The sequence below is a fragment of the Rhinatrema bivittatum genome, chromosome 4, assembly GCF_901001135.1.
Source record: "Rhinatrema bivittatum chromosome 4, aRhiBiv1.1, whole genome shotgun sequence".
Lineage (NCBI taxonomy): Eukaryota > Metazoa > Chordata > Amphibia > Gymnophiona > Rhinatrematidae > Rhinatrema > Rhinatrema bivittatum.
The window spans coordinates 69417004-69429832 of record NC_042618.1 but is presented as its reverse complement, the minus strand read 5'-3'; the positions used below and the strand labels follow the sequence as shown (position 1 = coordinate 69429832).

At 40.3% G+C, this 12829-nt stretch overlaps 1 protein-coding gene across 1 annotated transcript; it reads right to left on the bottom strand.

Moving 5' to 3' along the window:
• Positions 1-3563: 3563 nt before the first annotated feature.
• Positions 3564-11710, bottom strand: BMP4 (bone morphogenetic protein 4). Its single transcript, XM_029598298.1, has 4 exons — positions 11459-11710; positions 8031-8155; positions 6926-7299; positions 3564-5149 (listed from the first exon to the last, which is right to left on the bottom strand). Exons 3-4 carry the CDS (start codon positions 7290-7292, stop codon positions 4308-4310), a joined length of 1209 nt encoding a protein of 402 aa, XP_029454158.1. The 5' UTR covers positions 7293-7299; positions 8031-8155; positions 11459-11710; the 3' UTR covers positions 3564-4307.
• Positions 11711-12829: the final 1119 nt, after the last annotated feature.

Genomic DNA, 12829 nt, shown 5'->3' with positions numbered 1-12829 from the left:
CTGATAAAACTGTGGGGATGTGGCAAGGTTCCTAGCACAGACTACACTTCCCAGCTAAGGACAAACATGAGAATGAGCAATCTCCCACAGTCAAGCTTATACAGCAGACATCAGGGAGATAACCTTAGCCAGAGCAGTGTAGGCGAGAAAACCAGGCAGATGGGGTAGGGAAGATGGTCATTATATGCCAACATCTACTATGCTACATTATTAAAAGTTATCTTCTCTGAAATGTCAGGGCTTTATTCATGGTGCCATCTGAATCTCTGCTATTTTTATTGGGAAGTCACATAAGACTTGGCAAGGAGCTGAAGACCCACGGAGGAGGGAAGATAGGTTTCTTTGGTTTACAGAAAGCCCACATTTTGGAGACCAAAACTTTTAAGTTGAAAGCTGTCCTTCCTTTCTGAAAATATACATTGCTATTGTCAGACAACAGGACATTTATTGACTGGCAGCAGTAGCAGCTCTGAAACACACCACCTGAGTTTAGTAATCCATATTTACTGTGCAGTAATGAAAATTTTAAAAAATGGTAATGAATTGATAAAAGTCAGAATAAGCATACATAGGTAGCATTAAGGTTTAATCTGAAAACAGCTTATTTTGCTGTTGGAAGATTCCTTTTAACCCAAACAATTTGCTTTGACTTGTTCTTGCAGTAATAACACAACACAGATACAACTGGACAGTATCTAGTAGGAGTTGTGCAATCAGCAAATGCAACAGCTACAATTATAACATAGCAAACATATTACAGATATGAAACTAACATTAACTATGAGCAATCAATAAAGTATTCTGTTATATAATGCCCCTATCGAGAAGAGCATTTCATGTCATTGGGCCAAGTAGAAACATCCACGTTTTCCTAATGGAAATAAATACATATACATACATACACATGTTCATATATGTCCTATATCTATATTGTGTTTGTTTGTGTGTATTATGCTTGTGAAAAAGGACATACAATTTCAAGTTACCACGTACGTCATTTAGTACTGTGATAAGTTAAAGTCAAATGTGATTAAATAAGAACGCTGTACTCTATGCAACTGTTAACACTTTCTGTTGCTATTGCCAATAACATTTGGATAAACCACATTGCACCAGATTTTCACCAACACTCCCCCACGTTTCCCAAAGCAGAATCAAATTCCTCAGGCCTAGGAAATAAATGTTGTTTTGACAGCCATGAAATAGATACTAGGGCCAAACTACTTTATAGCAACAAACCTTGCACTTTACCACTTATCCCATATGTTTTGCACCTAGAATGAGGAGATCAGAGATTAATAAGAGTTAAGTCGTGGTACACTTTAAATCAATCAGATTACTTCTTTTGAATTTGGTTGATCCTGGTATAAGCAACTTGAGAGTTGGCTAGACATATTTGGTTGCATGATTTTTAATATCAAATATTTAAATCCATGCAACATGCACGGACTTGAAATTATACTGGAATGTTTGTTTTCAGTTTGCAGCCTTCTTAGGAAAAAAGTAGGGACCTTGAGGTACAAGACAATTATCCCAGCAGCTAGGGTTATCGCAGTGGTGCAGATCAGTTGAAATGTATGTAATTGCTCTGTCAAACAGCTGAAAAGCACTCCCTTTTAGCTTATTGCCACTTCAAAATGAAATTCTTTCTTTGGAATGGTTATGCCTGATATGCAGGCATCAAAGAGAAGGCAGCAGGTCGCCACTGCCCCAGGCTATACATCTACCTTCTAAAGACAGGAATGAGTGTTCCCTGCAAGGGGAGGGACGACTGATAAAGCAAAAAGAAAAAAAAAGAAAAAGAAATCACACACACCAAAAAAAAAAAAGAAAAAACTATTCCTACCCTCCCCCCCCCCCCCCCCCATTTTACTTCTCTTTCCTTGGATCCTATTTTCCCCATATTTTTTTATGTTATGCTAATGTCTAAAGAATCCTCAACATCAGTGAAAAGAGCGGGGCATTCTGAGTTAGCTGTTAATTATAAGGCAAACCTATTGGACTCTGCCGATTCCAGTAACTCCCAGCCTGGGCATTAGCCAGCCTGCGCCTGCTGCTAAACCCCTCCACATCACTGCCCCCTCATACCACTAGGATGAAGGATAGACTAAGTTTGAGATCCATCCAGGAATACAAATAATTATAAGTGTTTGCCAAAAATCAGGATTCATTTTTTACAGTTCTTCACAACATTTGGACAAGTAATGAATTTGAGATAGGCCAAGAGAAACACAACAAAGTCAGCAGGACATACAGAAAAGGTTTAGGGGTGTGTGCGTATGCTTAAAAGCTTCTCAGGGTAATTTTCAAAGGAAAACGTAAATGTAAATGTAATATATTGTTGTAGCAATTTTCAAAAGCCCGTTTACCCAAGTTAAGTGCACTTAACATTGGTAAAACTCATTAAAGACAATTCAATAGCATAGATTGTAGCAATTTTCAAAAGCCTTTGAAAATTCCAACAATATATGCTATTGAATTATCAGTAGGTTCTACCCACGTTAAGTGCACTTAACGTGGGTAAATGGCCTTTTGAAAATTGCTGTGATAGTATGTTACATTTGCATTTTCCTTTGAAAATTACCCCTGTAAGTGTGCCCGATATGAAGCTCCAGTTCCTCGCTGCAAGCAGGCTTCCAGAATTTTAGCGTCCATGACCATTTGTTTCTACGTTCAGATTTGTAACACTAGAGTTCTTTTACAAACTAGGAGGAGGCAAGTCATGCAATTTCATGGTAAATTCTCAGTCCAAACATTTGACTGCACAAATAAACAACATTGTCCAGTCTTGAAAGTAAGCCAATCCAAAAGGGAGAGTAAGCATGACTCGACCACTGAACAGAGCCAAGAACTCAAGTTCTAATCCTTGGTTCAAATGAGGAAGAGCAGTATTGCTTGAGTGGGACATAAATTTAAAAGAGTTTTTTTTTTTTTTTTTTTGGAAATCAGGCAAGGGAAAGCACATGCTGCCCAAGGGGAATTGCCGCTCTGTCTCCTTTAAACGATGTAGTCAGACTCCATGAGTTAAAAAAAAAAATATGACACAGAAAGAAGGCTGTGTTTGTAGGGAGTTTAAGAGACAGAGAGCAAGGTGGAGTCTTACTGCCTTTAGCCTGGGGCTCTGATCTCCTCTCTCCACCTGCACTCTCCAGGGGACTGAGGCTTTGGCAACCTTTCCAACGTTTAGTTTTATTGGTTTCAACTAAGCTGCCCCTTTTGGAGGATTGGAAATCTTCGATAATTAAAAACAACAACAACAACAGAAAAAGGAACCAGATTTTTCCCTTTAGAATGCATGCAAGTGTTTGCAAAATAATTGCTAAATATGTTTCATATTTTAACTGTAATGTTTTGCAACAGCTGAATACAACTTTTGTTTTTAAAATGCTTTTCTCAACAGGGGCTGAGAACTGGTAAAACTGCTCTTTGAAAAGGTTTTTACTTCTGAATGTTTTCACTGCCCTTTCTGACAACATCACCCATTTGAAAACAACAAAAGGAGATCTGCATTTGCTTTAAACTGTTAATGGTTTTCAACACTTTTAGTAAATTTTAGCTTATTGCTTCCAATTTGCATTTTATCTCTTTTTTTTTTTTTTTTTTTTGCATTTTTATTGCAGTTTTTGGTCTTCAAGCAGCGGGTACAACTTTTGAAGCTTTTTCAAGAAATTGACTTTCACAATACCATCGCCTAAACATATCTTTTTTCTCAAAAAATCAATGTACTTTTAAGTGCACCCTCTGGCTCCCCTTACCCTGATAAAAATATATTCACCTTTGAACTTATGCATACAAAAGGGGAGGGAGAAAAACCTTAATGTTCGCATAACAACTCAGGTGCTTTTAAAGCCTCTTTTCAAATGTATTTGAAACTGTTTAACACAGGTTAGCAAGTCCAGTGGCTCACTTCCCAGAAGCCGGGATACCAGCCCACCCTGGCAAGCGACCAGCTGCAGTTCTCTGGCCAGATCACATTCAATAGTCAGGGGATGTCTCTTCCAACACACTGTCAATAAATATTAAAACTAATAAAATCATGTATAAACAAAAGAAGGCACTCTGTTCCCATTTAAATCCATAGTCATCCGAATGTACACTTTTCAAGATATTGTACAGAAAATAGCTTACATTTAAAATAATGACATTTTATTTTTTTTTCCTTTTAATATGTAGTTATAAATATATTTTGTCAAAATATATGATCATATTGTCAAAACATTTGCACATAGAAGTCATAAATAAGGATCAAGGTGAAAGTTCAGTTGAGCTAGAAGTTCATTCCAAAGCAAGCAGTCTGTGTTTGTTTCTTAACGACATCCACACCCCTCCACTACCATATCCTGATAGTTTTTAAGGACGACTTTATCATACTCATCCAAGTAAAGCATGGAAATGGCACTTAGTTCTGTGGGCACGCAGCAGGCTTTGGGGATGCTAGAGTTGACAGAGTTCACTAGAGTTTGAACAATAGCATGATTGGTAGAGTTCAGGTGATCAGCCAAGGGAAAGGGACAATCCCCGTGGCAATAAAAGGCCTGATATCCTGGAGGGGCCACAATCCAATCATTCCAGCCCACGTCACTGAAATCCACATAGAGAGAATGCCTCCGACAGTTTTTACTTTTTTTGTGACGTCTCTGCTGCTTAGGGCTCCTTTTCACCCTCCTGGTCAGTGCGTGTCCCCTGCCGTCATGGCTAAAAGTGACCAAAAGTGGTCTCAGCTGTGACCAGTCAGCATCCCCTTGAGGTAATAAAGAGCGGCTAATCCTGACATGTTTCCCCTGAAGAGTTTTGGTTCTGTTAAGGTGGGTCACCTCAATAGCTAGCCCAAGGTTCATTTGCTGGTCTTGAGTCCATCTCAGAACAGCAGGACTTACATCAAAGCTTTCCCAGCGTGAGATGTTCTGATGGACCAGTCTTGTATCTAGTAGTCTAGTAATCATTTGCCCCTCTCTTGTGAGAGGTTTCATGACTTCATATATATTTATCCGATGAAAACCATCTTCCCAGTTTGTACTCTGATCTAGCTGTTCCCTAAACAGTCTCAGTTCTGCCGAGGAAATCACCTCATTTTCTGGGATGCTGTTGAGGTTAAATAGAAAACGAAAGTTTGAGTTTTCTATCGTGGCTGGTATGTTCTCCAAATGTTCTAAAAAATAAAGAGAGAAAAAAAAGAAGGAGCAATTAATATTTTGAAATAAAATCATAGCATATAAATCTCTCTCTCTCGCTCTCTCTCTGTATATATATATATATATATATATATATATATATATATATATATATATATATATATATATATATATATCTAGAATAGCAATAAGAACTCATACCTACACAAATAATACAAATAATTTAAGGTATATCAATTGCCTCTTCAAGAACAATGGGATGTTTTCAGCTTTCAGGTGATTTGCCTTTTACTGTATATCTCAGCAGTTATATGTGTGAGTAACAAAAAATACTTTTTCTTAACTCATAATTTTTTTTTAAATTCATTTCCAAAAGTTTGCCCATATTCTCCCCTCCCCCAAACGCCTGCTATGCTCATATTTAAATTGTAAACTTACTGCTTAACTTGTCCTGAGATCCGGAAATGCAGAGCATGCCTTGTTGATCATATTACAGAAGGTAAAGTAAATTCCGATACAGTAACGATGTTGGAGGATTAATAACTCAGATTTACTTTGGAAATAAAACATCCACTGGGAAACATTTGGATCAGATTACAAGGCCCTATTGAATAAACCTTACAAACACCCATCTGTGATGTTAAATTCAGTAGGTGTACTTTAAGAGTTCAAATTAGCAGAAAAACAGGCAGTGATACCTTTGATATTTCAAAACAAATACTGAGAGGTCTCCTTTAATCAATAGTGACTCACAAAATGCTCCCAACATGAGTTGTATAAACAAACTCCTTGAAATGCAAAGAAATAAAACATGCCTCTCCTGTTCATCAAAAGACTTTTATATCTTTTCTACCAAAATAAGTTTCTATAAATACAATTTTTTTTAAAAAGGAATAGCTGAAGAACACAAATATAAATAAGGATTCCTATATTACCCACATACATGTATGTTAAAACATCTCTGCTTAAATTCAGCCAGTTTACAACCAGATACACAAAGCATTTTTCACTTAGATACAAAATGGGGGAAACCTTTTAGTGAATATGGCTCTTGTTTAGAATCAGCAAGGCTTTAACATGTGTCCTGGAAACGCCATATAAAACCATTGCATATGTTTAATTTATAGATTTAACTCTATAAATTTTCTTCTAATTTTAATTTAATTTAAATTGTATAATATCTGATGGACTATGGAATTAATATTATATTAATATAACCATCAATTAAAATATACTGGATTTCGTAATAATTCTATAATTGTGCAACCATGGTATACAAAAGATTTCATAATTATATTTTTACTAAAGGACAGCATTGAATTAAATTTTAGTTTGGAAGGACTTTGTAATTACATTACCATTAACATCATAACACCTACTGAATTTTTTTTTATTCACTTTATAATTGTGGACACGTTTTATAAAATTGCCATTGTGAATGACTTTACAGTTCTACAGTCTTACAACAGTGGATTAAAACGCGATCATGTAAATCGTCCAAGCCATTGGTGTACTGGAATTTGAAACGATCTGCATAGCATGGTTTGGATTTTTTTTTTTTTTTATTAATCTGTATTCGTTTACCCAGCAGATGCACTAGATTCGTCGGCGATCGGATAACTGTACAGTCGTTAGGCTGCACAGAGGAGTTTATGTGCATTGATTTTTCCGACCGCGGGATCGTGCACTGAACTTTGCAATGACCGCATAACCCCCACCCGATGCAGTCCCGCACTTGGGGGGGGGGGGGGGAGGGGAGCGCCTCCTCGCCGGCTGCCCCGCCACTGGCTCACCTTCGTGGTGGAAACTCCTCACGGTGTTGGCGCGGCTGGCGGTCCGCTCGGGATACCGCGTGCCGCTCTCCCGGAACTCCTCGTCCCCCTCGCCGGACTGCAGCCGGTACAGGTCCAGCATGTAGGCGGGGACGACGGCCGCCTTGCCCGGCTGCGGCCGCTTGCGCAGGCCGAACATCTGCAGCAGGGTGGCCTCGAAATCCCGCAAGAGTTCATGATTTTGCCCCGATCGTCGCCCTCCTGCCTGGCCCTGAAGCTCCACGACTTTTTTCTTCCCCGCCTCAGGTATCAAACTAGCATGGTGAGTACCTCCTAGCAGGACTTGGCATAATAAAATGACCATCAGCATTCGGTTACCAGGAATCATGGTGTCTCTGGGGGTCAGACAAAAAAAAAATAAATAAATACAGGAGGGTCAAGATTAAAAAGAACCTAACAATCAAGCAGTCGGATCCCAAGCGCAAAGAGCAGCAGCAGAATGTGTCTCCAGGCAGGGGGTGCATCTAATTACTTGCTCTAACTTGTTTACAGTCAAATAGCCCCATAATCAGATAGCCTCCATCCTGTTAATCTTTTTTTGTCTCTGCTCCTATCTTAGCAATTATCTCACACTGACTTCGCGAATAAACAGCTAACAACTGGGCTTCGGTGGAATAATCTCTCCCCAGCAGACTGCCATAGCTGATCACAACAACAACAACAACAAAATAAAAATAAAACCAACCCAAAATCATAGGATGGTTCCAAGTTAAAAAAAAACCCAAAAACTATCTATGCCCCCCCCCCCATCCCCCCCTTCTCTCAAATGTGCCTTATCACAACTGTGCTGTCCCCCGTGAAGGCTGCTGTAGGTCTATCACTGTAATCTGTTATCTCTTAAAGGATTCTCTGACAAATAACTATTAAGAGGACCAGAGCAAACCGGCAATGGGCTTTTTAACAGCTCCTTGCAACATCCTAAATTTTCCTTTTAAGTGCACTAGACCCAGCAGTGCCGGGAGACGAGTATATACAGTGCGGAAGAAACGGCATGCGTGCATTCCGGCTAGAGCGTTTACAATACCGAAAGTATTTTAAACTAAACAAAAAAAAAAAGTTTACTCACTGACAGAGAACAAGGCATGTAAAAATAGTCCATGATTCTTGACAGCCAGCTTTGGACAAATTTGTTGAAAAGCACTGGGACTCCGAAGCAGTTTGCTGGTCAGGATGATACTATGGAACTAGCTCCTAAAATGAATATTTGAATATAATGAGACTCCAACCAGACAGTCTGTTTTTCTTCCAGCCCCTAGCAGTCACGTGGCACTTCGGCAACCTGTCAATCACAGTCGGTGCCGCCTTTTAAGGTCCCATAAAAGGGGTGCTCCGCCCACCACGTGTCAATCAACCAGCCTAAGCTTTTGGAACAGGTCTCAATTGAAAAGCCTCAAGTTACACCGCATATGAATGAAAAGTTTTTCTTACCTCATTTCAATCAAACGTGGTATTTTCTGTAAGTATTTTCTACTAGAGGTGATTATTTAATCAGTTTTAAAATATAAAAGGATGCTAAAGTTCTGTCCCACCGCACTAACTAATCCATTATGGCAGCATACAAATCTCCCAGTATGTGACTGTCCATTTCAGCGCTTTTAAAGCAATAACCTCCCATTGTCTTGCTTCAAATATGAGAATGTAGAGATCTAAATTTAAATAGCACTAGCTCTTTGTATAAAATATATCAATTAATTTACTATATACGCTACATTCTACTTTTTCCTTAATGTGAAAAGGGAAACCCAAAATCTAAGTTAAAAATTAAATATTCTGTACTCTATAACATACTTAAACATTCTAGCAGATCTGACGTTTAAATTACAATATAACTAATAGAAACAATTTACTTTGAACTTTATTACTGAGGTTATAAGACCTACTGGCAACATAAAAGACTTGCACATACAAATTAAACGTTCATACTATTATGAATGTCTTCCTTTATTTTCAAAGGATCACATAAAAAGGCAAACACATTTTCCAGTTAGCACAGACTTATAAAAAAGGTCTTTTCACTTCGGTTTCGGGTCATTAAAACTCAGAAACCTGCTGTAATTAGTGTCTTGTAGGGATATGATGTTCAAGTGAAATCTTAAAATGCAGTTGGCATTTGATAAGACAAACTATATATCTGAACTACTCCATCTAGAGCATGAGCACTGCCTTCCAAGAAACAAAATACCTACAACCCCAGTAAGGGCTGGGATCTCTGGAAACAAGCCTGGCATCTTAAAAAGGACCCATCGAAAGCATGCTGAAGTCAAAACCATGGCACACCTTCACCTCTATCATTAGCATTCTCAAACAAAACGCCTACTAGGGCGAATCCTAGCCATTACACATCAATCAGAGCTAATATCCCACCCATTCTGACAGGGACCCTCAGCCTCTGCTGCACTGCCAACCAGGCCGCAACCTAATGCATTGCTTCTGCTGTTTTCTCCTCGCTAGCTCACCCCCTTATATTTTATTTATTTATTCGATTTATTTTCCGCCTTGCAGGCACTTCAAAGCAGATCACATTCAGGTATTGTAGGTTTTTATCACTTATCTTACTTCATCTCTCTTACATTTACACACACACTGATATTTTGGCCCTCCGTTTTAACCCATTCTAATGGTCACTGATCCTTGCTCTCTATCTCTCTGGTCCTATCAAACCTCTTTCCTTTGGCTAATATTTTCTGCCAACCTATCCCTGTCAGTCTAATACATGTTTTTTTTTTTTTTGCAAGTGCATCCTTTAATCTGCTCTTTCATTCCCTCTCCCTCTCTTCCGCCCTCTCATACACCAACATTCTATTTATCTCTATCACCTCTCACTCTCATCCTTTCATTTCCCTTCTCCCTGGCGTCTTTCCCTGCTCCACAAAGGCACTGACTTCATACGTGAGAAAAGTAGGAAATTCTAAGGCAAATCAGAGGCTTGGAAAGAGGATCAAATTTTGCTATATTTTTCCTCCATCTTCGCATAAACAACAAAGCAATCAACAGCATGAATAACCTGGGAATTCAAACATAAAAGCTTTTCTCATATTGTGCCATAAAAGGAGACCTGCCAGACTGTATTCTGGTATTTCCTGTAGATTTGGTTTTTTGGGGGCAGAGCGAACGAGGGGGGGGGGGGGGGGAGACGTGGTGACAAGTAAGTTTATATCATTAGGAAAGAGAATCATATGCACCCGATAACAAACCATGGCAAGAGAACTTTTATTTTTGTAATAAAAACACCCCCAACAGTCCTTTATTCAGCTGCCTCAACGGCCAGAATAAGAATGAATGCCAGCACTCTGCAAGGGCCTTTGGCACACTCCCTTATCTTTTGAAGTAGCAATTTGGCTTGTTGCAGCGGTTTCCAGCATCTTTGCCTTGTATGGGACTTCCTGTTGCCCAGTAAGGTGCTTGCTCTTAGTATACGACAGCAACTATTCCATCCACCGTTGTGCCCCCACCCCCCCCTCCCCCAATAGAAGTTTATTAACTTGTGCTGTACCTGGTGCACTGCGTCACACTCAGGATTAAAGAAATTGAAGCCAATAGGATTCAGGGGATTTCACCTTTTTTCAAAATGGATTTAATTCGGGGGGGGGGGGGGGGGCGGAATGTTTCATTAAACTGAAATCTAGCCTAGTTTGGGGCTGATCACTTTACCAATCTAATAAACACACATGAGAAAATGAACTCAGCTGCCCAGAAAACTTAAGCTTGGAGCAGAAAAAAAAAAAAAAAAAGCAAAACTGAACAGACTCCAAACAGGAAATAAACCAAACTAAACTCTGAATGCGTTCTACTTTAAGGATCTAATTTAGAGGAAGGGGATTCTCTGATTTTGTGTCTATGGGAATAAACCCTTTTTATTTGGCAACTCTAAGTAACTCCATACAACTACGGCGATACAGTCCAGATGTATGAAAACAGTACACGGCAAACGTATGCATTAACATCACACACATAAAACAGAGGAGTTCACATGCGGTTCGGTTCTCAAATTTTAAGAAAGGAAAAGGATTAATTGTAACAATGTAAAAAAGTTTAAAACAGACGCAGAAGGTCCCCTCTCCAGTTACTGGACATATCTAAGAGCCAAAAGGCAGAAATTCTGTATCCTATCCTATCCTGCCGAACTCATCATACAAAAAGTGTATGCTTTTGCAAAACTTGAAACAACCTTTAGTGGGATAATGTTAAAAACATCGAACCAAATGTGAGTAAGAAAGGAAGCTGAAACTCGGATTGCAGCGAATCAGAAAGGATGCTGAGGCACAACTGCTTTTACAATCTAATTAAAACAGTCACCAATTAGCTGTCAATCTTTCTATATTATTCCTCAACCTTATTATTAACGCTAACAGGGCAATTAACATCATGCAACATTTAGGTTTCATTTGCATATGTAATCCTCCTACGTAGGACTGACAACAAAATAACAGCTAAGAAAATATGTCCACTCGGGTGAAAACCTGGCTTCTCCTGTCCCTGTTCCAAAGCTCTTACCATATGTCCACGCAGAAGCGTTATCTTTGGCATACCCCAGCGGACCTGTTCAGCAAACGTGTCCAAGGACGCTAGACTACAATTAACGTAAGGTATTGGTAACCCCATCAGTTCGCGCGGATGCCAGTGCCAGCAGCAACAGCGTCAGATTTTGCGGGAGTAACTTCGACGGGACAGTCGGCAGGTCCCCGCTCCAGCCTTCTCGCGCAACACCGCCCCCACCCCCAGTCGCCAGCCCGGAGGCCACGCCCCACAGCGGTCTGGAAAGGCTGAATGCCAGTGACGTCAGCGAGCGGGGGCCGCGGTCGCTCAAATACTGCCGGTGGCTGTGGGTCTGAGCCCGTCCGCGGGCTGCTGCAAGCCAGAGAGTTACCTCCTTCCTTCCTTCCCTCACTTCCTTTCATCCTGGCAAGGACTGGCGAGCCTGGCCAGACTGGAGCTGTGCTTTCCCACCCCGTTCGCCAGCTCTTAAACTATTCATCTTTTTCTTGCTTTAGCCATTGCCACGGAGTAAGAATCTTCCACAAGGCTGGCCGTTGTCAGGGCGAGATGTAACATACTGATGCCCGCTAAGGCTGAGGATAGCTCCCCCCCCCCCCGTCTTCGGAGAGTGGAAAGTTGGAGGGCTCAACCCCAGGGAATTGAAAGCGAGGAAGGGGTTGTTGAACGAAAATGACACCGTCGCACAGCCCCAAAGTAAATGGGAGAGAGCTTTATTTTGGCTGGATATTTGGTACCTTCAAAATTTGGCACTCTAGGCAGTTGCCTATGACTACATCTAGATTTGTGTCTTCTTCAAAATCAGCAGTCGTTATCATGATTCCCAGATAACACAATAACTCCTTCCTATCCATCATTTGCCTGGTATCACTTCAAATATTATTGCATTTAAATACAAATTTCATTTTATCTTTGTATTTGGAAAAGAATTACTGAATTATCCAAATATGGAAATTAATAAGCCTACCTCCAGCATCCTTTACAGTATATAGGGGGAACACCTTATGTGCCTGATTATGTATCCTTTTTTATCTGCCTGTGTCAGACACATAAGGTTCCTCAGTACTGTGGAACGCAAAAGAAGCAAGGCAACACTTACAGAGCCCATTCTGCCTGGCTGTGGCATGAAACCTACCACTAAGGAGACACAGTGGAGCCCATTCTACTAGGCCAACTTGTTCCCATGCCTGCCTGCTGCTGCTGATCCGGGCCAGCAGAAGAAGGACAAGAATGTTGGTGTCCCAGGCCATGTCCTCCTCCTCTGCTGCTGCCTGGGGCCTGACAGGCACTTTGAACCATGATATAGCAGTATGTTTTATGGTGGGGTTCAAAGTGCTGGTCAAGCTCTGGGCAGCAGAGGAGGAAGACATA